A 20,468-nucleotide genomic window follows, 5' to 3' on the forward strand; every position below is an offset into this window, starting at 1 on the left:
ACGGAGTGCTCCAATGGCAGCCTCGTACGTAGCAGGAAGAGGGGCAGGGCAGCCAATCGGGTTTCGGGTGGGCGGCGAGCGCGTCGTCAAGGTGCCGGCTGTGGAGGGGCTTTTTCCCAGTACGAGCCGAGCGAGCGGCCGAGGCGGGCGGTGAGAGGGAGGATGCGGGCAGCCAACGGGCTCTGGGCGGCGCTGGCCTTGATCCTGCTCCGTGGGGAGAGCCACGCTCTGCGGGAGGGAGACTGCGAAGGTGAGTCGCCGTCCCCGCGCGGATGGTCTGGGCAGCGGAGGGCGGAAGGGGCCCCCGGGGCTTCGCAGAGGGAAGGAGGGAGCGCGCTGCTGGGGTGGCCAGGTGGCAACGGCGCCTCCCCTTCACGAACACGGCCTCCCCTTGGCTTGGAAACCGGAGGCGAGTCTTGCCTCAGCCGCTGCTTCCACGCTTCTTTCCCCGGCCCGGTGCCGCTTTCCTCTCAACGGGAGGGACGCTGGACCCCCACATCGCAAGGCTGCCATGGGGAGGGAGATGCCCTTGCCAGCCAGCGAGTCTGTTTGGACCAAGAAGGCTATGATCAGTGCGAGTGGCTGCGGGAGCTTTGGAGAAGAAGGGAGAGGGGGTTCAAGTGTCCTGCCTGCCTGCTCTGTCGCTGTGAAAACCATTGAGAAGATGCAGCTGCCCAAGGGGTTTCCCCAGAAGCTGCTTATATAAGGAGTAGGGATAGACCCACATGTCTGGGTGTAGCTTTGAGGTCACCATTACTGCAGTGGGGGCTCATGGTAGTTGTCAGGGTCCTGCTTCCATAACGAAGAAGTGGGGTTGATCCGTTGTTGCTGCTAGGGAAGGAAGGTTAAAAGGATTGTTCCAGGTTTTGGGCTGTATGCTCCTGCCCCTGAGTTGGGAGCGTCCAGGGAAGCCCCCCTCAACTTCCTGCTGCTGGGAACTGTACACTTGACACTAGTGTGTGGGTGGGGGCCTTTTCTGCTGTGGCACCCTAGCTCAGGAATGTCTTTCCTTCTGAAATTCCTTTGCTCCCACAGACTACTGGCATGCAGGCACTAGGTGGAAATCAGACTGCCTGCTCAGACTCTGGGGCATTTGTGCTTTTTATGTTTGATATTAATGTGTTCCCTTTACCCCCCTTTGGATAGGTGTTTTAAACAGGTTATGCTTTATTGTGACCTGCCCAGGAGTCCTAAGATGTGGGTTATAAGTTGTCTAAACAATCTCTTACCTCATTCCTTTCTGTAATCGTGACCTTCAGATTGATACTAAGTAGGATATATGCTGTGAATTATATCTACAGTGTGATATAGTCTCTATAATTGTAATGGCATGTATGGGTCCTCCCTTGTATGACTTAGTAAATGGTTACACCCACAGGCTGAAGGTCTCCTCTACAGTACTTATGTTCCTGGTTACACACTAATGCAGAAGACTCTGTTCCAGGATTTCTAATTGTTCAACCCTTAACTGAATGAGCAGCAGCTTGAGGAGCTGCTTTTATTTATGTATATTTGTTTCATGACTTGACTGAAGCCAAAGTTTGTTTCTGGAACGGACCAGTTTTCAATACAAAGTTTCATCCTTGAAACACAAGGAATAATAGTGTTTTTAATAATGTGCAGAGTGCTGCTAATTCATGGTTGATAACACACAACCATTCTGGTTGTATTATTTTCCATAGAATTTCTGCATTTCAGAAACCATGCACATCTCAGCTTAGTCTTTTGATCTTAACAAAGAGAATATGGCTCAGCCAAGGTAAAAACATCTTATAAGGCAGAGGTGATGCCCCAGTGCAGGTGCCTGATACCGTCCACCTCCCCACCCCCCAAATTCTCCATTAATTTTGGCAGTGGCAGCAAAAAAAGGTATCACATTGGGGTGGCTAGATCTAGCATCCCACTGAGAATGCAAATTGCTCCTACCCCAGTCATTGGATTAAATATTTGATAACCAGAGAAGTGATGACACTCCTCCCCCCGCTCAGCTGGTCTTCATGAATCAACTGGGGAGACAGGTTGTGTGCAAAACTGTGGCCACATCCAACAATGCCCAAAGATTAATGTGAAAAAGGGTAGCCACCCCTGTTGTAGCTAAGAACGGATTTGGACTGCCATGTTGTATGAAACATGCCCCTTCACAAGATAGTCTGCTGTCACAAATATGCCCAGTAGTTCATCTTCTACACTAGTGTGTTGGCTTTCGATCTGCCATGCTTAATTCATTTTGTGTAAGCTAAAAAGAAGAGAGGAGAATTTCGGGGAAGAAGTTCAATTCAGCATTATATCTCCTTCACTTTACAGTGTGTGTTTCATTCTTGGGAAGATTCTACCAGAGCCTAAAGGAGAAGAATGTTGAGTTCACACCAAACAGTATTGAAAAAGAACTTTTAAAATCCTGTAAAGAAGCAAAAGGCAAAGAGAACCGTCTGGTAAGTATTTGTAACTGGGTTATGTATTTAAAACATTTTTACCTCATTATTCACCTGAAAAGGCAGTTTGTGCAACTAATTAAAACGAGAGTCCCTCTGCACAGGCTTAGGTTTTGTTTTTTTAAATGCCAGGTGACAGTTGAAGGAGGGAATGTCCATTGCAGCTGGTCAAGTTCTGGTCGTAATTGGAATAAAAAACATAACTTAAGACAAAGAGGAAATAGTGGATGCACCTGTCTGTTTGTATCTATTTCCAACAATTTATAAATGGGTTCACACTGTAGTTTCTAAGCGGCCTGCAATAATGATACAGAAGAGATACAATCAGTTCAAATTAGGCATTAAAAACTTGCTTAATGTGCTGGCTGAAATAAAAAGGGCTTCACTAAGCACTGAAGGTTTAGTGGGGAAGAGGCCTATCTGATCTCAGCCAGGAGGTTGTTCCATAGAGTTGGGCCCTCAATACTAAATGCACAGCTTCTTATAAGACACCTGTATTGCGCTGACAAAGTATTGCGCTCAAGCAAGCACCACTGAGATTGTTATGAGAAATTCTTATTTAATAAATTTAGAAAAGTGTGTTGCAGTCATCCAACTTAGATGTAAGTGGGGCATATGTAACAAGGCGTAGACCTGTTTTTTGTTTTGTTTTAAAGAGTGCAGCTGCCACACAAGCCTGTGCAGAAGTCCTCTAACAGTAGTCACCACCTGGGCATCTGAGAGCAATGCTCTTTCCAAGAGGCCTTCCAAACATGGACCTGGTTTTTCCAAGAGCTGATAGCCCTGGGGAAAATACATTCTATGCCTAGTCTCTGAAAACATTTTTATTTAACCAACAGCTCTTTTGTCTTGTCAATTTTAATTTTAAACGTCAACCTTGGTGTGTATGCCAATATCCAGACCAAGGTGAGCACTTTGTTAGCGTAAGCACTTCTGCTTGCCTGATGGCACAATCTCCCCTCTTCCTCCATTGGACCCCAATGTATTGTTCTGGGGATTCTCCTGATACACACACACAGCCAATTGGAAGGAAAGGCTGGGGAAGACATATTGCACTAGCAAAAGTCTGTGTGGGTTTCCAGTAGCAGGACTGGTTAGTTTGAATCCGGCCCCTTCACTAGATTCATACATTCTTTGCTCATTTCAAATGCCAAGTCAGGACCTAACTGATTTCCATTAGGTCCACTTTGAACATAACTTTTATGGTGAGTCGGTAGCTCATTAAATCAACCCACAACAAAGTAGAAAGTGGGTTGCACTGGAAACGAGCATACACACGAGGCAAAGGCAGGACTGTGCAATTAACTGCAAGTAGTCTCAAGCCATGGAGTGTAATATGTCTGCTTGATGTCTTTGTTATAACCAATGCTTGGGACTAGCTACAACTCAAGACAGTGTGAGGTACATCCTCCCCATTTATCTCCCCAGACAGATAAATGTGGTTGTGGTACAGCAAGATGTGCTCTTTCTCCAGTTAGTACCAAGCTGCAATGAGGGGAGGAAGAATATAGGAAGCTGCCTTATACCAAGTCAAATGATTGATCTATCTAGCTCAGTATTGTTTACAGCAGCAGTAGGGAACGTCTACCCTGTGAGCCTAATTAGGGCTAGCAGGGGCCCTAATTTGGCCCCTGAGGTTCTCCCCCCCAAATAAAAACCATGGCCACTTGCCTCACATATGTTATCATATGTGTCATCTGTGAGGCATGTAAAGATAGTAGCTGCAAAGGAACATTTGGAAGGTTAAAGTACACCTGATTGATCCTTGTTGACCACTGCCATGGGGGATTGGCTGCACTAGGAAGTTCCCAACAGGAATTCCCTAATGCAGTCTCCTTCAAAAAGGAGCTCTTGGCACTAATAACCAATTGGTGCTGACAGCCATAAAAGGGATTCGGCAAACCCCCTTGCTGGCATCAGGTGGATGGCCCAGCTGTCCAAGTTGACCTTTGGAGAGGAAGGGACCCAGCCACTAGGCATCTCCACTCCCAAGTCTACATTGACTGGTAGTGGCAGTTCAGGGTTTTACACAAGGAGCATTTCCAGCCCTACCTGGAGACACCAAAGATTGAAACTGAGATCATCTGTGTACAGAGCAGATGATCACCCTCCCCATAGAGCAGGGGTGGGGAAGCATTTGGCCCTGGTGGGCTAGATCTTTATCTTCTCCAGCCCCATGGGCCAATTTTTATAGGTGGGCAGGACCATCCACCTGCGAATCATGCAGCATCGTTATCATGTTGGGTGATTGGAACCTGTCAAAGTTCACCTGCAAATGTAGGGGGAAATAGTTAAAAGGGCTTGGTCAGTCCCATGCTCAGTGATTCTAAAGTGGCAGACAATGAAGTGGGGTAGCAGAAGCAGAGATGGGCTGGGTTAGAATGGTTCTGTTTCTCTCTTGGGGTTCTGAGGCCAAATAAACTTCTTGTGTGAATTGTAAGGACAGGAGACCTAGTTGTGTCTATGATGCCTGCTCTCACAAATATATCCTTTTTAGATTAAAAAATAGTCTGGAAAAATCAGGTGGCCCATAATCAAATAAGTCATGTTGATCCACATGCCGCCTCTAAGACAAAGTTAAATCTCTCCAAGTCAAGATTGGGGAGCCTGTGGACCTCCAGATGTTGTTGTACTACAACTCCCATCTGGCACCAACCACTATGGCAATTGGTCACAAATGATGGAAGTTGTAGTCCAGCAACATTTGTAGGACCACATGTTCCCATTCCAGATCTAGGTGGTAGAAAGGCTCTGAATGGTGTGATTGATCATGCATATTTCCTGTAAAAAAGAGCAGCAACTCCTTGGAGCACTAAAAGTTCCTGATTAAGCTAACAGCCAGCACTTTCCTGTGTGAGACAAATTCTTCTGAAAAGGTTCAACCAAGAAGAAATTATCTTAAAATCATTGCCTGACCTCTCATTTTCTATTCATTCCCTTCTAGTGCTATTACATTGGAGCAACCAGTGATGCAGCCACTAAAATAACTAATGAGGTGTCAAAACCCCTAAGTAATCACATCCCTGTTGACAAGGTTTGCGAGAAACTGAAGAAGAAAGATAGTCAGATCTGTGACTTGAAATATGGTGAGTATAAGCAGATTACCAGTGATCGTTACTTTGGTCCTTGATATCTTCCTTATGTAGAGAGAGCAAGAGTGCTAAAGTTACTGGCTGCGTTGTGGTAGAGAGGAAATGACTTGTGCTGTCATCTTGAGTTAGCCTGGCAGTATGATCCATTGGAGAAAGTGCAACTTACTTCCAAGTAAAAGACAAGATCTTACGCATATCAGTTAGATAAAACTTTTTCTCCATTCCCCCTGCCCCCAATCATACAAAGATAAGGAAAATGGTCATAGAATGAATTCAGTACCAGAGAACTGCTTTAAAACAGTGAAGACCCAACATGGTTCCTAGGAAAATACAATACAAATATAGCTGTGAACTATGGGCTGGTTATGAGAAGAACATGGAGGTCATAGAGCAGGAATGGAGGATCTGTAGCCCTCCAAATGTTGGACAACAACTTCTGTCATTCCTGACCATTAGCCATATTTGAACTGGTAAGAGTCCAACAACATCTGGAAGGCCACAGATTTTCGCCTTGCTATGGAGGATCATCATCTAATTTATCTAGCTATTGGATTTTTCATAGACAGTAGTTTTATGGTGAGGATGCTGAACTGTGACAATGGACTGATCAGATTTCAGACAAAAGGTTGAGCTAAGTTCCATGTAACAGACAAATTATGGTTTATTTGTCGGCTCCCACCAACAGACGTGTTTTCATTTCATTTTAGCAAGCCACAGTTGCTAATATATTCCAGCCAGGGAAAGTATGCTTTGGCTGTTGTGTCCAGTTGGGGCTGTTCGGTTGTTGCCTAGGGATGTCAAAAATGAAGGGCAGCACACTCTTGCTTCTGACATCAGTCACTGAGCCAAGGGCCACTAGGCCACTTCCCTTGCCTCCAGGAAGAAGTTCAATCCAAAATACCTCAGTGATTGCTTGACCTCTTATTTTCCAGCTCCCATCACTGAGTTCATCTGCAATAGTTCTCAGGATACAGCCTGTTAACTGCATTCTGTTCCTGACTCCTACTATACATTCCAGTGTCTTATCTTCCCCAAGTATAGATATTATCTGTGAAAACTTGTGCTCTTAATGAAAGTAGTCTCTAGGAGGTGCTATGACTTGTACTATTTCAGCTATGTGATAGCCATCTTTTGTGTCTAAGGCTGCATTCCTATGATACTTGAACTGGGAACAAGTCCTCCTGAAATTTCTGAATTGTCAGTTAAAGTTGTGGACTAACAATGCTTCATACAGTAATATGCCCTTCTCTTTATCAGATAAACAGATTGACTTGAGCACTGTGGACCTGAAGAAACTGAGAGTCAAAGAACTGAAGAAGATTCTAGATGACTGGGGTGAAACATGCAAAGGCTGTGCAGAAAAGTCAGATTACATTCGGAAAATCAATGAACTGATGCCTCAGTATGCACCAAAAGCAGCCAGTTCACGGACAGACCTCTGACCACCATAGTGGCCTCTAGATCATTAGCAAATCAAACACAAACTATGTTAATCTTTCTTTTTTCTTTTCTGGAAAGCTGTTTTTGTAACTTATTTAACTGGGTTTCAAGTGTCAAAGTGAAGCGGTTCTTGCAATGCTGGTTCAACTGCCTCGTCGTGTCTCAAGTTTTTATTTCTTTTGTCTCCAGTTTATGTTTAAGACATCGACTTATGTATGGGATTTTTGAAATAAAAGTTAAGAAAGCCAGTCTTGTCAGTTGCATTAGTAGGATTTGTGTGAGTTTTATGCAAGTCTGGCTGATGCCAACACAGATCCTTACTTCGTACTTGGTGCTTTGAGATTTAGGACTCATCTACACTTCCATTTGCTCTGCCGCTTTCCCCTGGGGAAACCTGCTTTTTACCAATGAATCGGAACAAACAGCAATCAGGTTTTCCACAGATTGCATTTGTTCTGATTCAGCAGGTTTTTCCAGTGAAAGCTGTGGGGGAAACAAGTAATTGCTTGGACCTGTGCTTTCTAAGCACAGGACAAGCAGAAAACTTCTTGGACCCATGCTTTTAGGAATGGGATGAGTGAGAATGGGTGAGCCCTAATAATGGCCATGTTTTGATAAAATGCTTATCTATGGGCTAGCGTGGCTTCTGAGATACCTGCTCTCCTGACTAATGCCTTGTAAAATCTCTGCATTTTGCTACTTCACATCCAGGTGAACATGTGTGCTATATTTGGTCTTTGGATTATTGCATGGTCTTGAAAGTATTTGAGAGCTAGTTGGTGCGACCGGAAGTTGTTAAACAGTACTTTGCTTTCAGAAATTTAAGCCCCTGATCCTGTACAGCTGTACAATCAGTCTGAGTGCTGTTTTTCTACAGCTCTGAGGTAAACTGGCACCATCTATGCAAGATAACTTCCTTGTATTCTGATTCTGTATTTACAGTTGTCAATACTGAATACAGTTCTGACCAGCTACATCTATGTAAAGCAGATGAATCTGGAATACGTAGCTTCTGTATATCCATGAAATAATAATAATAAAAAAAATGGGTAGGGGTTGATTTTGGGTTCTCTCATGCTCCTGGAAAGCTTTTTGGCAACTTCAGTTCATAAGTAAAAGAAGCAGTTAATATATAGTAATGTAATAAAAGAGTGTGTTGTACCAGGTCATTTATGGAGACACCTTTAAATGACCACCCACACAAAATGAAGCTGTGAGCTAAACCCTTCCTATACGGGTGGCTGCTACCAAAATCTCAATTCTCACCAAAGGTTGACTAAAAATCATAGAGAAAAATATATTGCTCTTGAGAAAACCTACGTGTTTTAAACAACATGAATTTTAGGGCAGTTACTGTTGACAAATTACCCACCTGCATAACCTCCCCCACCCCGCAGAAAAGACTGTTTTTGAAAAGTACAGCATATATTTAAACTTCTGTTACAGCACAATCTCATGCACATTTACTGTTTTATGTGCTACACGTCTGGTCTCTGCTAGGACAAAAATAACTGGACAGCATGGTTCTGAATGGGCCTGCAGTATTTTAGTATATATTTTTAATCAAGGTAATACAAAATGAAAGGATTTTGACTTTTTTAAGCTTATCCTTGGCTATATCCAGTGTTTGAAACTCCCATTGTTCTAGGTGCATTTTGCGACAATGAATTTCATTAGTGTGAGCAGCTTTTGAGCTCTCGGTGCAATACTGCGCCTAAGATTTCAGATTAGAACTGCAGAGCGGAAGGAAAGGATGACCTTTCTCTGCCTCCCCACTTCCAGCTACTCTGAAGACTGGAGAAGAAACCCTTTAAAGAATATTAAGGGGGTGGGCAGGAGGACTAGACCATGTGAAAAATGAACATATTTTAGCTGCAGTTCATTTATCTTCAGCTTTGTATTCTTGTTATTTAAAAACTGCCTAGGTTTAAGGTGCCATTTAGCTTCTGGTTCTCATATCTCAGTTTCTAACACTATGTCTGAATAGATGAAAAAGACACCGTGGCTCCTTTACGTAACTAACAAGCTTTATCCTGTGGCAAAACAGCCAGCATCTTTTCTACTTTCTGCATACGGAACATGGATATTAACTACCGTTGCAGCAATATAAAAATTTCCTTGTTTTTGCAGCTTCTGCCAGCACATTTTATTATAACGGCACGTAATGCACGTGCTATTTGTAAATGCACTTTTGCCCTTAAAGCTCAGAGACCAGTTGTTTGCACGTGTGCGCGATTGCCGGTTGCTCCCTTCTTCGGTCTAACAGCCGCTCGTCGGAGGCGGCGCGCTTTGACCGAGAGAGGGAAAGTGGCATCCGCTTTACTTCTACTTAAAGAAAAGGGAGAGGAGCAAAGGAGGGGGGAAAGCGCTGTCCTTCCTGCTCTCACTTGCTATGCACTTTCTACTCCTCCCTCAGGCTGAGCGGCAGGTAGGTGCCGTGGAGGCGGGAAAGGCGGCCGGGAACACGGAGGGGCTTTGCTCCTCGCCTCCCCGTCCTCTGGCGGGCGCGAGCAGGAGGGGCTTTCGGGCGGCGGCCGCGGCGTCCAGCCGGAGCCATTACGGACGCGGCCCGTCGCTCGGCTGGCTCGGGGCGGGGTCGCGGGCTGATGACGTCGTCGGCGCGCACGGCGCGGCAACTGGGCAGAGCCGCCTTCGCTCGTTCCCTTTTGTCCAAGATGGCAGCTGCCGCCAGAGGCGCCTCCTGAATCGCGGGCCCCGGAGCCATGAAGCGGGCGAGCGAGCGGGATTCCAGCCCGGCGGGGTCCGGGGGGACGCGGGGCGCCTCCTCGGCCAAGAGGCCCCGCGAGCGGGAGCGCGAGAGCAGCGGCGCCAGCGGCGGGAGCAGCAGCCGGCGGGGCCCGCACCGGAGCTCGGGCGCCTCCTCCTCGTCGTCGTCCGCCTCCGCCTCCGCCTCGTCGCGCAGCGGCCGGGACAAGTCGGCGGCGGGAAGCTCCAGCTCGCGCAGCCACCGCGGGGAAGAGCGGCCCGGAGGCGACTCCAACCACCGCGGCGCCGCCTCGTCCAGCGCCAGGAGCAGCAGCAGCAGCAGCAGCCAAGCCGCCTCCGCCGCGGCGCCGCCGCCCCCGTCCTCGTCCTCGTCGTCTTCTTCGCGGGCGCTGGGGGCCGCCAAGGCCAAAGTGCCTCTGGCCGCCGTGGTCGCCCCATCTTTGCTGCTGGGCGGGCCTTCGGCGGTGGCCGCGCCGTCGCTGCTTTTGGCGCCGGGGCTCGGACTGACGGCCGGGGTGGGGCTGGCCGGGGATCCCCCCGGCTCCAGCGAGTACAAGACCCTGCTGGTGAGCGGCCTGGGCCCGGCCCTCCCGGACCAGCTTCTGGAGGACGGTCTGTTCCGCCAGTTCCAGAGGTTCGCTAGCGGCGGCGCCAGTGACATTAGCGTCAAGCTCTCCCATACCCCCGAGCTCGGCCGCGTTGCCTATGTCAACTTCAGGCACCCGGCCGACGCCCGAGATGCTCGAAGGCATGCCAGAGCCCGGCAGCTTCTCCTCTACGATCGCCCCCTCAAGGTGGAGCCTGTGTACCTGCGAGGGGGCAGACGAAGCCGCACGCCCCCACCTACCCCGTCCCCTGAACCCATGGCTTTCCTGCCCCCAATCCATGGTGTCTATCCTTATAAACAGAGATCCCTTTCTCCTGTTGCCACCCCTTTGCTGAGAGAGCCCAGACCACGACATGCTGCCGCTGCAGCCTTTGCCTTGGAAGCTGTTGCCTTGGGTCTCTCTCGGGAGCGGGAGAGAGTGCTGGATTACTATGGACTGTACGACGAGCGCGGCCGTCCCTATGGATATCCCATAGTGGCTGAAGAGGATCTTATGCCGGAGGATGATCAAAGAGCGACTCGTAATCTCTTTATTGGCAACCTGGACCACAGCGTCTCTGAGGTAGAACTGAGGCGTGCCTTTGAAAAATACGGCATCATTGAGGAAGTGGTGATCAAGCGCCCTGCAAGGGGCCAAGGTGGAGCTTATGCCTTTCTAAAGTTCCAGAACCTGGACATGGCACATCGAGCCAAGGTTGCCATGTCTGGCCGGGTTGTTGGCAGGAACCCTATCAAAATTGGCTATGGGAAAGCCAACCCCACAACCCGACTTTGGGTGGGTGGTCTTGGTCCAAGTACTTCCCTAGCAGCCCTTGCTAGGGAATTTGATCGCTTTGGAAGCATTAGGACTATTGACTATGTGAAAGGGGACAGTTTTGCCTACATTCAATATGAAAGTTTAGACGCTGCCCAGGCTGCCTGTGCACAAATGAGGGGCTTCCCTTTGGGTGGGCCAGACAGGAGACTTCGAGTGGATTTTGCCAAAGCGGAGGAGGCACGCTACCCTCAGCAGTATCAACCTGCACCACTGCCTGTACCCTATGAATTGCTACCTGAAGGCTACAGCAGGCACAGGAGTCTAGAGCAAGACTTAAGGGTGAGAGACAGGACTCCTCCTCATCTCCTCTACTCAGACCGGGAAAGGGGCTTTTTAGAGGCTGATTGGACCAGCCCTGTCAAAAATGCAGAGCGCAGAAATAATTTGGAGACCTACAGTCAGTCGGCACGCAGCCGAAGTGGAGAACGTTGGGGCAGCGATAGTGACCGAAGCGTGCTCAAACCATGGGAGGAAAGGCGTAAACGCCGTAGCCTTTCCAGTGACCGAGGGAGAACTGCCCATTCACCCTATGAGGACAGAGGCAGGACAAAACCTGGTGGGCCAGCTTTAGATCGCAGTCCAGAGAGGGCTCGGAAGGAGAACCACACCACAGAGTCTGCCACGGAGAAAGAGCAGAATAACTCCCTGCAGAACAACAGGCATGCATCAGAGGAGAAGCCTCACCGTGAAACATCTGATCCTCAGCCTAAGAAAAGGGACAGCGAACGCAATCATCGAACTGCTGAGGCTGAATCAAAGACTCATGAAGAGTCCAAATCTGAAGCAAAGAAATTAAAAAGCTTATCAGATTATGCCCACACGCTGCAGCTTGCCTGGAATGGGCTACTTGTCCTGAAAAACAGCTGCTTCCCTACATCTATGCACATCCTTGAAGGCGACTTGGGGGTTATCAATGGGCTTCTGAAAGACCACTTGTCTGGTGGAAAGCTCACGCAGCTCAAGATTGCCCAGAGACTTCGGCTTGACCAGCCCAAGCTGGATGAAGTAACTCGACGTATCAAGCAAGGAAGCCCTAATGGCTATGCTGTGCTGCTGGCTACCCAGACTGCTCAAGGAGCAAGCACTGAAGGGGCCGTCCCTGTGGTAGAGCCTGGCTTGCAAAGACGGCTTCTCAGGAATCTGGTCTCTTACTTGAAACAAAAACAGGCTGCTGGGGTGATCAGCCTTCCTGTGGGAGGGGCGAAGGGTAAAGACAGCACAGGCATGCTTTATGCTTTCCCTCCTTGTGAATTCTCTCAGCAGTACCTCCAGTCCGCACTAAGAACATTGGGAAAGTTAGAAGAAGAGCATATGGTGATAGTGATAGTCAAAGACACTGCCTAGTATTTACTCTCTGTCTCCTCTCTTTCCTCCCTCTTTGCTGATTCCATATTTCTTTGTATCTCACACAGCCTGGTTGCTTTTAAGGCCAATTTTTTTGAGCGAGGCTCCAAAAGTCCTCCAAAAAAATCTACAATTTAATTAGTTTCTAATTTTAATACCATTTTAATCCCATTTTGTTTTAATATGTGACACTGTCTGCTGTGTTCTTATTTTTTAAATGTATGGAAAGTTGTCAGTAAAGCCTTGTTCACTGATGGATTTTTAACTTTGTGCAGTGTCCTGGTTTCTGTAGTCTGCCAATGGCTGGTTCCAATAGATAAAGCAAATAACGTACTTCAGACAGTTCTTCCTTTTACTGCTGTTCAACACTATTATACCAGTTTTGTGCTATTTTGATTTCTTTGATAGTTGAAGTCTGCTTGCTTCTTCTCTCTGTGTTTAGGTAGTTAATGCCAGAATATTTTTTAAAAGGTGGAAAAGGTAATGGTATCCATTATTGGACCAACCTTTTCTTGGTGGATGAGAGCTTTTGAGACGATTGTAGCCAAAGAACAGCTCTGTGAAGCTAAAAAGTTTTAGTAGTCCTCAACTCTTGGTGCAATAAAACATAGGCTGCACCATGGGTGCACCCCCCCAACTCCTCTGTTAACTGTGTTTCCTGTTGGATTGATTATATTGTAGAATCAAAGCTACTCTTAGATTTTCTGTTCAGTACTAACTATTGGCTACTCAGGAAGACAAATAACCAGGCAGTTGAGTAGGATCTGATAACAAAATCTAAATGATTATGTTCCATCAGCTCCAGTGGCAAAAATAAATGATAAAAACTTGACCAAGTTGCCTGCTTATAGCGTGTGTCCTATATTGCAGTTATATACAGTTCTGCTTGTTATATACAGTAGGTTAGGCAGGTGGATGCACTGCTTTTTAGGACAAGGTGGGCAAATTCTGTCCGACCTATTATTTGAGCACTCATCTTCTGGCATTGCTCTGGGATTAATTAGCACAGAGAATGAGGAGGTCCTCCTTCTATGAGGTCCACCTCCCTAGATAGCATTTCTTTTGGTCATAACCATTTTGGTACAGAAAATGGCACTCAGGGATGGAGAAACTGTGGCCCTCCAGATGTTGTTGAACAGCAGCTCCCCTCATTCTTAACCACTGACCGTGGTGGCTGGGGCTGATGGGCGTTGGAGAGCCACCAGTTCCCCAGCCCTGACATACCTGGTGATGTGTAGCAAATACACAAACACTTTCTCACACGAGCAGATCATTGCAATTAGCAGTGTGTCCACACACATGCAGCAGGCCAGAGCTGTCACAGGGGATGTACATAGGAAAGCTGCTTTATGTGAAGTGATCCTCGGGTAAAAAGGAGAAAGCATGAACTGTAAGAGGTAGTCTAAGGAGGCGTGTGTGTATGCTGCGGTAAGAGTTTACGCCACATTCTGCACCAGGGTATGCCCACTTGTGTCTAAAATATGCAATTAATAAATAGATGTATGCACACTCACTTAGCTTGCATAATTCTCTTTCCGAGAGCTTGCTTTTCAAGGAATGTGGAATGTTTTGAAATAATGGATAGGGAGGATGCTAGAAAGGTTTGAAGACAAGTAAGCTTGATAAGGTTACATTGTAGCATCCCATATAGTGTAGTATCCCATTCTGGATTGACATGAAGTGTACGGGGTGCTGATCCTCTTAACTGCTATGACCCTACACAGCCCCATCCGTGGTTGCAACGCTGTTCAGACCAAGGTCATAAATACTGAGACTTCGCCATTCTCTGCTTCTCTATCCTCCAACTAGTACCAGTTCTCTTGTGCAGTGAAATTATGGAAGCAGAGACAACACTAATGATTAGCAAATAATTATTTCTAAGCCAGCCATGTGGTGTTTAAAACATATTTTAAGGTGTGTATTAAAGCGTCCAAGAGAGGTAAATTGTCAATGAATACAATTTTTAAATTTTGCCTCTGAAAGGTTACCTGCAAGAAATACCAGCTTGTGATTTAGAGGTTGGTCTTGTATGAACTCCCACCTTATCTCATTTGTTAGTGTTAGTTCTTTATTCTTTTTAACCACATCGTGAGTTGTTAAAATACAATTTTCCAGTAGTCTCACTAACCAAGTGACTAACATGATTAGAGCCCTCTTTTGCACAGCAAACGATGCTAGTAAATGTTGTTCAGTGGTAGCCTCCTGACCACTCTACTGTAAAAAGGGAACACCTGGGTATATTGAGCAGGATAAGTCCCATTTATGTATGTAATTTTTGTCTACTATTGGTTAAAAATCACAAGGGGTCCAGAAAACAGTTCTGAACAGCTCTAAGATAGATGTAGGTGAACCTCTGGCTCTCGAGATGTTGCTGGACCACAACTCGCCAGCCCCAGCCAGCCTGGCTAATGGCCAGTCATCCTTCAGCAACTTTCGGAAGGCCAAACGTTCTCCATATCCGCTCCAAAACATTTAAATAGATGGATTTTGTTTGTGCGCTTCTAAATCTCTTCAAAAAAGTAGTCAACATGTGATACAGTAATATCAAGGAGATATATGCGCAAAAACGTCAACTTTTTCTAGATTCTGAAGAATATTCACTTCACAAATGCTATTTGCAAAAGTTATCTTTGTAATATATTTTTGTTTCTAAACATTTTAACCAGGTGGTAGGAAGAAACAGAAAAAGATGGGACCATTGTTCTGATACAAGCAAATGGAAGTCTAAATGCAGACTCGCTAGTCACATGAAACATAAGCATAGCCAAAGGAGAGTAGTGGTGAGGGTATGATTCCACTGCAGTTTTATCAAGCACTGACCTAAGACCATTGCGAACATTACTTCATCCTTTACCACCACCTATGTGGTCTAAATTTTATTTCTAAGGCCCGCAATGCAGTAAGTCAATCTGCTCAGTTATAAATGGAGTGGAGCCACAGGAAGAAAGGATAGAAGGTAGTTTAATCCATTTCCATGACTGGGTTGCATGCAGGGGTTTCTAATAAATGCAACCATCCCAGTGACTATTTTACTCCAATTGCTGGGAGAGGGTGAGTAGCAAACCCAAGACCGGTCCAGCAGATGCTTTGCATCCTGCAGTGCTCCTCATTACAAATAGGTTCGTGACAGGCAATACCAGCAATTAGTGGCCTTTAAATTCCCTTGTAGCATCCAACCTCTGGGCTTAAAGGTGCACTTCACCAAAATAAAGTTGCCTATATATCTGCCACTAGTATTGTAGTTATTTGTTTAAACCGGGTTTGGGGAACTTTTGGCCTTCCAGCAGCTGCTGCTGCTGAGATATAACTCCCATCACCCCTGCACATTGGGTCAAGCTTGCTGAGACTGTTGGGATTTGTAGTTCAGTAACATCTGGATGCCCAAAGGTTCCCCACACCTGAGTTAGCGAGACAAGCAACTCAACTTCATATGAAAATAGGTATTCCCTTTCCCTTCCCAGGAATGCAATCCATCATTGCATGATAATATAGGAATCAGAACCCAGAAGAACTGTGTGGGATACCTCTCACATGATTTCACTGAACATGATCCTCCTGGGATAAACGTATGGACCATTGTTCTTAAAAATCTTTGGGGATAGTACTGATAGCATCACTCTCTTGAATGTCCAGATACATTCGTGCATGTGAAGTCACACTTCTTATATGAATAACCCTGCCTTGGTCATGCATTCAGGTGCAAAGTAGCACTGAAGGCAGATTGAGGAACCAGCAAAGGCAACGAACGTATACTACAGCAGCTCAGAGCTACAAACAGACAGGACTTGGATTTTATTTATTTTTTTAATAAATACAATTTACATTAAAGAAAAAAAAGGCCTTCGATTTGTAGTTTTCACACAAGGGCAAAAGGGAAAGGGGAAAAAAATAAAAATTTAAAATTCCAAACACAAAAATATGTAGGAAGGGGGTGAGGCTAGGAGCTTGTAAACTAGAGTCCTTCATCTCCAGCAATGGCAGATTCTGAGCAAGACAGAACGGGATCTCTAGTCTTCTGCCATGGCTACTATAGCAGGAACTCGCAGGGCTTTTGTCAGGAGTCATCAGACAAAAAAAACAAAAACCCGAACATTTCACAGCAGGTAGCAACACATCCATTAAAAAATTATGTTCAAAATAAAAATCACCTACAGCTTTTACAATCCATGATTCAATCCCACCCTGCCTGCCACACTTTTCAGTAAAAATGCCCTTTTTAAACTTATTTATCCCCCAGAAACTCGTCATAGTGACTAAACATTAGAAGATTACAAATCCATACCCTCTTTATAATACCTGCCTGTTTTGTTTTTTATCCTTTTTTTTTGTTTCATATAAAACTATTTCTGTTCTTTAGGAAAGAACTTTATACAAAGAAAATATATTGTGAAATATCTTCGGAACTCCCCGTGGAGAGGAGAGTCATGTCTCAGCCTCAAAACCAAAAATAAAAAGGCAGAGAAAAATAAAGGTCAAGCCCCTGGCTCTCTTGGTAGGAAGGTTCCAGATGTGTCAGGAGCCTGCATCTGTCCACTGCAAGATCAGAAGGGCTAGAGTTCTTTAGATGGGTCTCCCAAGAATTAGGATATGAGCGGCTGCTCAGTATCACCTCCTGGATTTGGCCTCCTGGCTTCCGAGAACGGAGCTTTCCTGCTGCCAACATCCTGTGGGGTGGCCACTCCTCACTCATTCAGAGATAAGATTATGTCATCTTCCAAATCCAAATTATCTGAGCTGTCAGCTGGAAAGGGGACAAATGGGTTATTTGAGCAATGCAAAGTCTGATATGTCAAAAAGACACCAAAGCAGGGTAACTTGTTCCAAGTCAAATACGAAAGACCATGCACAGGCACCCTTTAGAGTGGTATGCCATCTAGAAACCATAAACAATGTGCAAAACAGGACTGTTTCACCACAAGCCAAGGCACAGCTCCTCATTATAAAGAGAATACTTACCACCAGAGTGAGATGCCTTCAGGAATTACTGAAAACACTCTAGAGAATCAGTATGTAGCTCCAAAATCCTCTGTAGTGGGAGTAAAAGATGCAACGGGCACTAAAACAAGGTGAGTTTCCAGAGACACAGCATGGGTACAATATATTGTTCCTAAGCTGAAGCGTATACTATTTAGGGAGAAAGGCAAGGACAGGATTTAACTGACCAACGCAACCAGAGGAGAATGACTACCAAGGAGAGTCAATTTAGACAAGCAGTTGCCACCTTACAATCAGCTGTCCTTCACATCCACAAACACAGCTGAAGTAACTGCTTATTTCTATTATATCTTAAAAAGAAACGTTTTGGACTGTTTTTAAATACAATGGAAGTTTTAAAGACTTTCCAAAGAAGGGAGAGTTCCAGGTAGGTAGCCGTGTTGGTCTGCCGTAGTCGAAACAAAATAAAAAAATCCTTCCAGTAGCACCTTAAAGGTAAAGGTAAAGGGACCCCTGACTATTAGGTCCAGTCGTTGCTGACTCTGGGGTTGCGGCGCTCATCACGCTCTATAGGCCGAGGGAGCCGGCGTACAGCTTCCGGTCATGTGGCCAGCGTGACTAAGCCGCTTCTGGCGAACCAGAGCAGCGCACGGAAATGCCGTTTACCTTCCCACCGGAGTGGTACCTATTTATCTACTTGCACTGGTGTGCTTTGAAACTGCTAGGTTAGCAGGAGCTGGGACAGAGCAACGGGAGCTCACCCCGTCGCAGGGATTCGAACCGCCGACCTTCTGATCGGCAAGTCCTAGGCTGTGTGGTTTAACCCACAGCGCCACCCACGTCCCTAGCACCTTAGAGACCAACTAATTTTGTTATTGGTATGAGCTTTCGTGTGCATGCACACCTCTTCAGATACACTGAAACAGAAGTCACCAGACCCTTCTATATAGTGAGAGGGTGGGGAGGGTCAACAGGTTTACCACACCTATCAGCCAATCACCCATTCCCACCACCCTTCTGAGTAATACCCCTTCCCACCCTCTCAACGTAGTTGGTCTCTAAGGTGCTACTGGAAGGAATTTTTTTATTTTGCTTCAAACAAGGGAGACAAATGAATGAGCTGTTTTGTACAACCCTGCTGCTGTGCACCCCCTTTTTTGCACAAACAGAAGGAGGGCAGAATCAGCACAAGTGGCCCAGCTCAAAACAGAAGCGAGTACCTCTTTTCTTGAGCGACTTTCCTCACCCAGCATATAGTAAGTATAAGGTAAACCAGCCACAAGGGAAGCTGCTGTTGGGATACAGTAAAGTCTACAAGAGGGCAACTGGGTGACGTGAATTATGTGCAATATTTCTGTCTCCAAAATAGTACTTGCTTCTTGGTAAGTTGATTGGTACCACACCACAGCTCAAGGGACAGGGGGAAAAACACTCAGTGATCATTCAGGTGGCCTTTTCCCCTAACTCTTGTATAAAATCTGTCTAGGATATGGAAGAGTTGTCTTCATCAGCAGGATCCACCTAAACAACTCTGAAGAAACGCAAGCACATTCACAAGCAATTCCTAACCCCTAGTTTTCCTAACGGAGTCCTTGATGAGATCTTCAAGGACACACTTTCTTGAAATCAACAAAAACCACCTCCTGCCAGAATACCAGCAGAAAAAAGACCGGGCAGGTCTTTTTCAGGGTATGTGGAGTGGATATTGGCCGACGGTGCTCTTCAGAGGGAACTCTGCAAAGGTATATTTGAAAGTAGCAGTTCAGGAATCTGATACAATAATGAAGTGTGCACCATTGTCTACATGAGATGATGCCCCTGGGATTTGAGCATCGGTGAAAAGAAGAGTCTTTTTGCAAGGCAGATAGAAAGGCACTAACTCTGAGAAGGAGGTACCAATAAAGCACACATGGGAACACACAAACACACACACCAGATTTACACAGCTTTTTTTTTTTAAAGGAAAAGCCTCGTTTTAATGTCATGGTTGGAATGGCTGTGGAGGGGGTCCACCTGAGCTTCTCTTTCATCTCTATTCCTTTGAATGTAAGCGTTTAACTCCTTTGTGGACCATTAATCCCTAGTTCCATCCCATGTGGGTTTATTGGACTCCTTTTCCTCTCTCTACTAGTTTTTCCATGTAACAGTTATAGCTCTAAGTAATCATTTTTAAATCAGAGTCTAAATCTCCTTTACATTCTTACCTAGACGAAAGCCCCACTAAATTCAACTAGATTTTTTTCCTGAGTACACATTGATAAGATTGCACTGTAAATGTGTTTGCAGCTTACATGATCTGCACTTTCAAGATCCAATCACAAACGTTTAGAATCCAGGATTTTCCTCCATCTGAATAATTATTGTTATTTTTCTCTCTGTCATACTCTCTCCCTCTCTTCCATTCCACCCAACTAATCAAACCCACACATAAACAGTTATTGATAGGGCATGTGTGAAATGGACTTAAAACCAGCTCACAGCTAATGCTGCATAAAAGTCATCAAAACGAGGACTAGAAACAGCAAACAGTTTAGCTGGCTAGTGTGCCCCCATAAAAGACAACCAGGCTGCAAACCAATCCCAAGGAAAAAGATGATGTCTGACCTGTGAATACATCTTCATTTGAGTGTGATAATAGATGAATAGGAGCACTTAAATTCCTTTAAACGTTCAGCAACCAAGTGGCATCTGCATGAAGTGAGCATTCTAGCGTGTGTCATCTGCTTACTACGCAGAATACATACTTATCCTCCCGAAGTGTAAATATGCCAATCTATTCCTGCATGCTATCAATGCTTGCCCTCTGCTTCCACACACTCCTCCCAAAATGCCCCACCAGTGCCACATTTCCCCACCATCACCACCCCTTCTTGCAAGTGCATCCTCCACCACCACCTCCCATGTTTTTCGTGATGCTTCACACTAAAAAGTCCCCAGAAGAGCAATGTCAGCCAAATACTTATTTTGCACGACAGATGCTAGACAGAAGCAACTGGGAGGACCTGTGATATGGAACAAGCAGATCCACAGAACCGCATGTTCTGCCTGAGAACAGAGACAACAGGAAGGTGGAG

The 20,468-nt window shown here is 45.8% G+C and overlaps 3 protein-coding genes across 3 annotated transcripts in view; 2 read left to right on the plus strand and 1 right to left on the minus strand.

Moving 5' to 3' along the window:
- Positions 1 to 92: 92 nt before the first annotated feature.
- Positions 93 to 7,212, plus strand: MANF (mesencephalic astrocyte derived neurotrophic factor). The gene is made up of 4 exons (XM_081900407.1): positions 93 to 250; positions 2,305 to 2,432; positions 5,377 to 5,518; positions 6,782 to 7,212. The coding sequence occupies exons 1-4, from the start codon at positions 163 to 165 to the stop codon at positions 6,964 to 6,966; spliced, it is 543 nt and encodes a 180-aa protein (XP_081756533.1). The 5' UTR covers positions 93 to 162; the 3' UTR covers positions 6,967 to 7,212.
- Positions 7,213 to 9,616: 2,404 nt separating this feature from the next.
- Positions 9,617 to 13,972, plus strand: RBM15B (RNA binding motif protein 15B). The gene has a single exon (XM_081898379.1). The coding sequence runs from the start codon at positions 9,688 to 9,690 to the stop codon at positions 12,457 to 12,459; it is 2,772 nt and encodes a 923-aa protein (XP_081754505.1). The 5' UTR covers positions 9,617 to 9,687; the 3' UTR covers positions 12,460 to 13,972.
- Positions 13,973 to 16,228: 2,256 nt separating this feature from the next.
- DCAF1 (DDB1 and CUL4 associated factor 1) overlaps positions 16,229 to 20,468 on the minus strand; it is a 53,523-nt gene continuing 49,283 nt past the window's right edge. The window contains exon 24 of the mRNA XM_081900224.1: positions 16,229 to 17,200. Coding sequence (XP_081756350.1) covers positions 17,142 to 17,200 — 59 coding nt within the window. The 3' untranslated portion in view covers positions 16,229 to 17,141. The remainder of the gene's footprint in view (positions 17,201 to 20,468) is intronic.

This window comes from Podarcis melisellensis (genome assembly GCF_964234715.1).
Source record: "Podarcis melisellensis genome assembly, chromosome: 2".
NCBI classification, from domain to species: Eukaryota; Metazoa; Chordata; class Lepidosauria; order Squamata; family Lacertidae; genus Podarcis; species Podarcis melisellensis.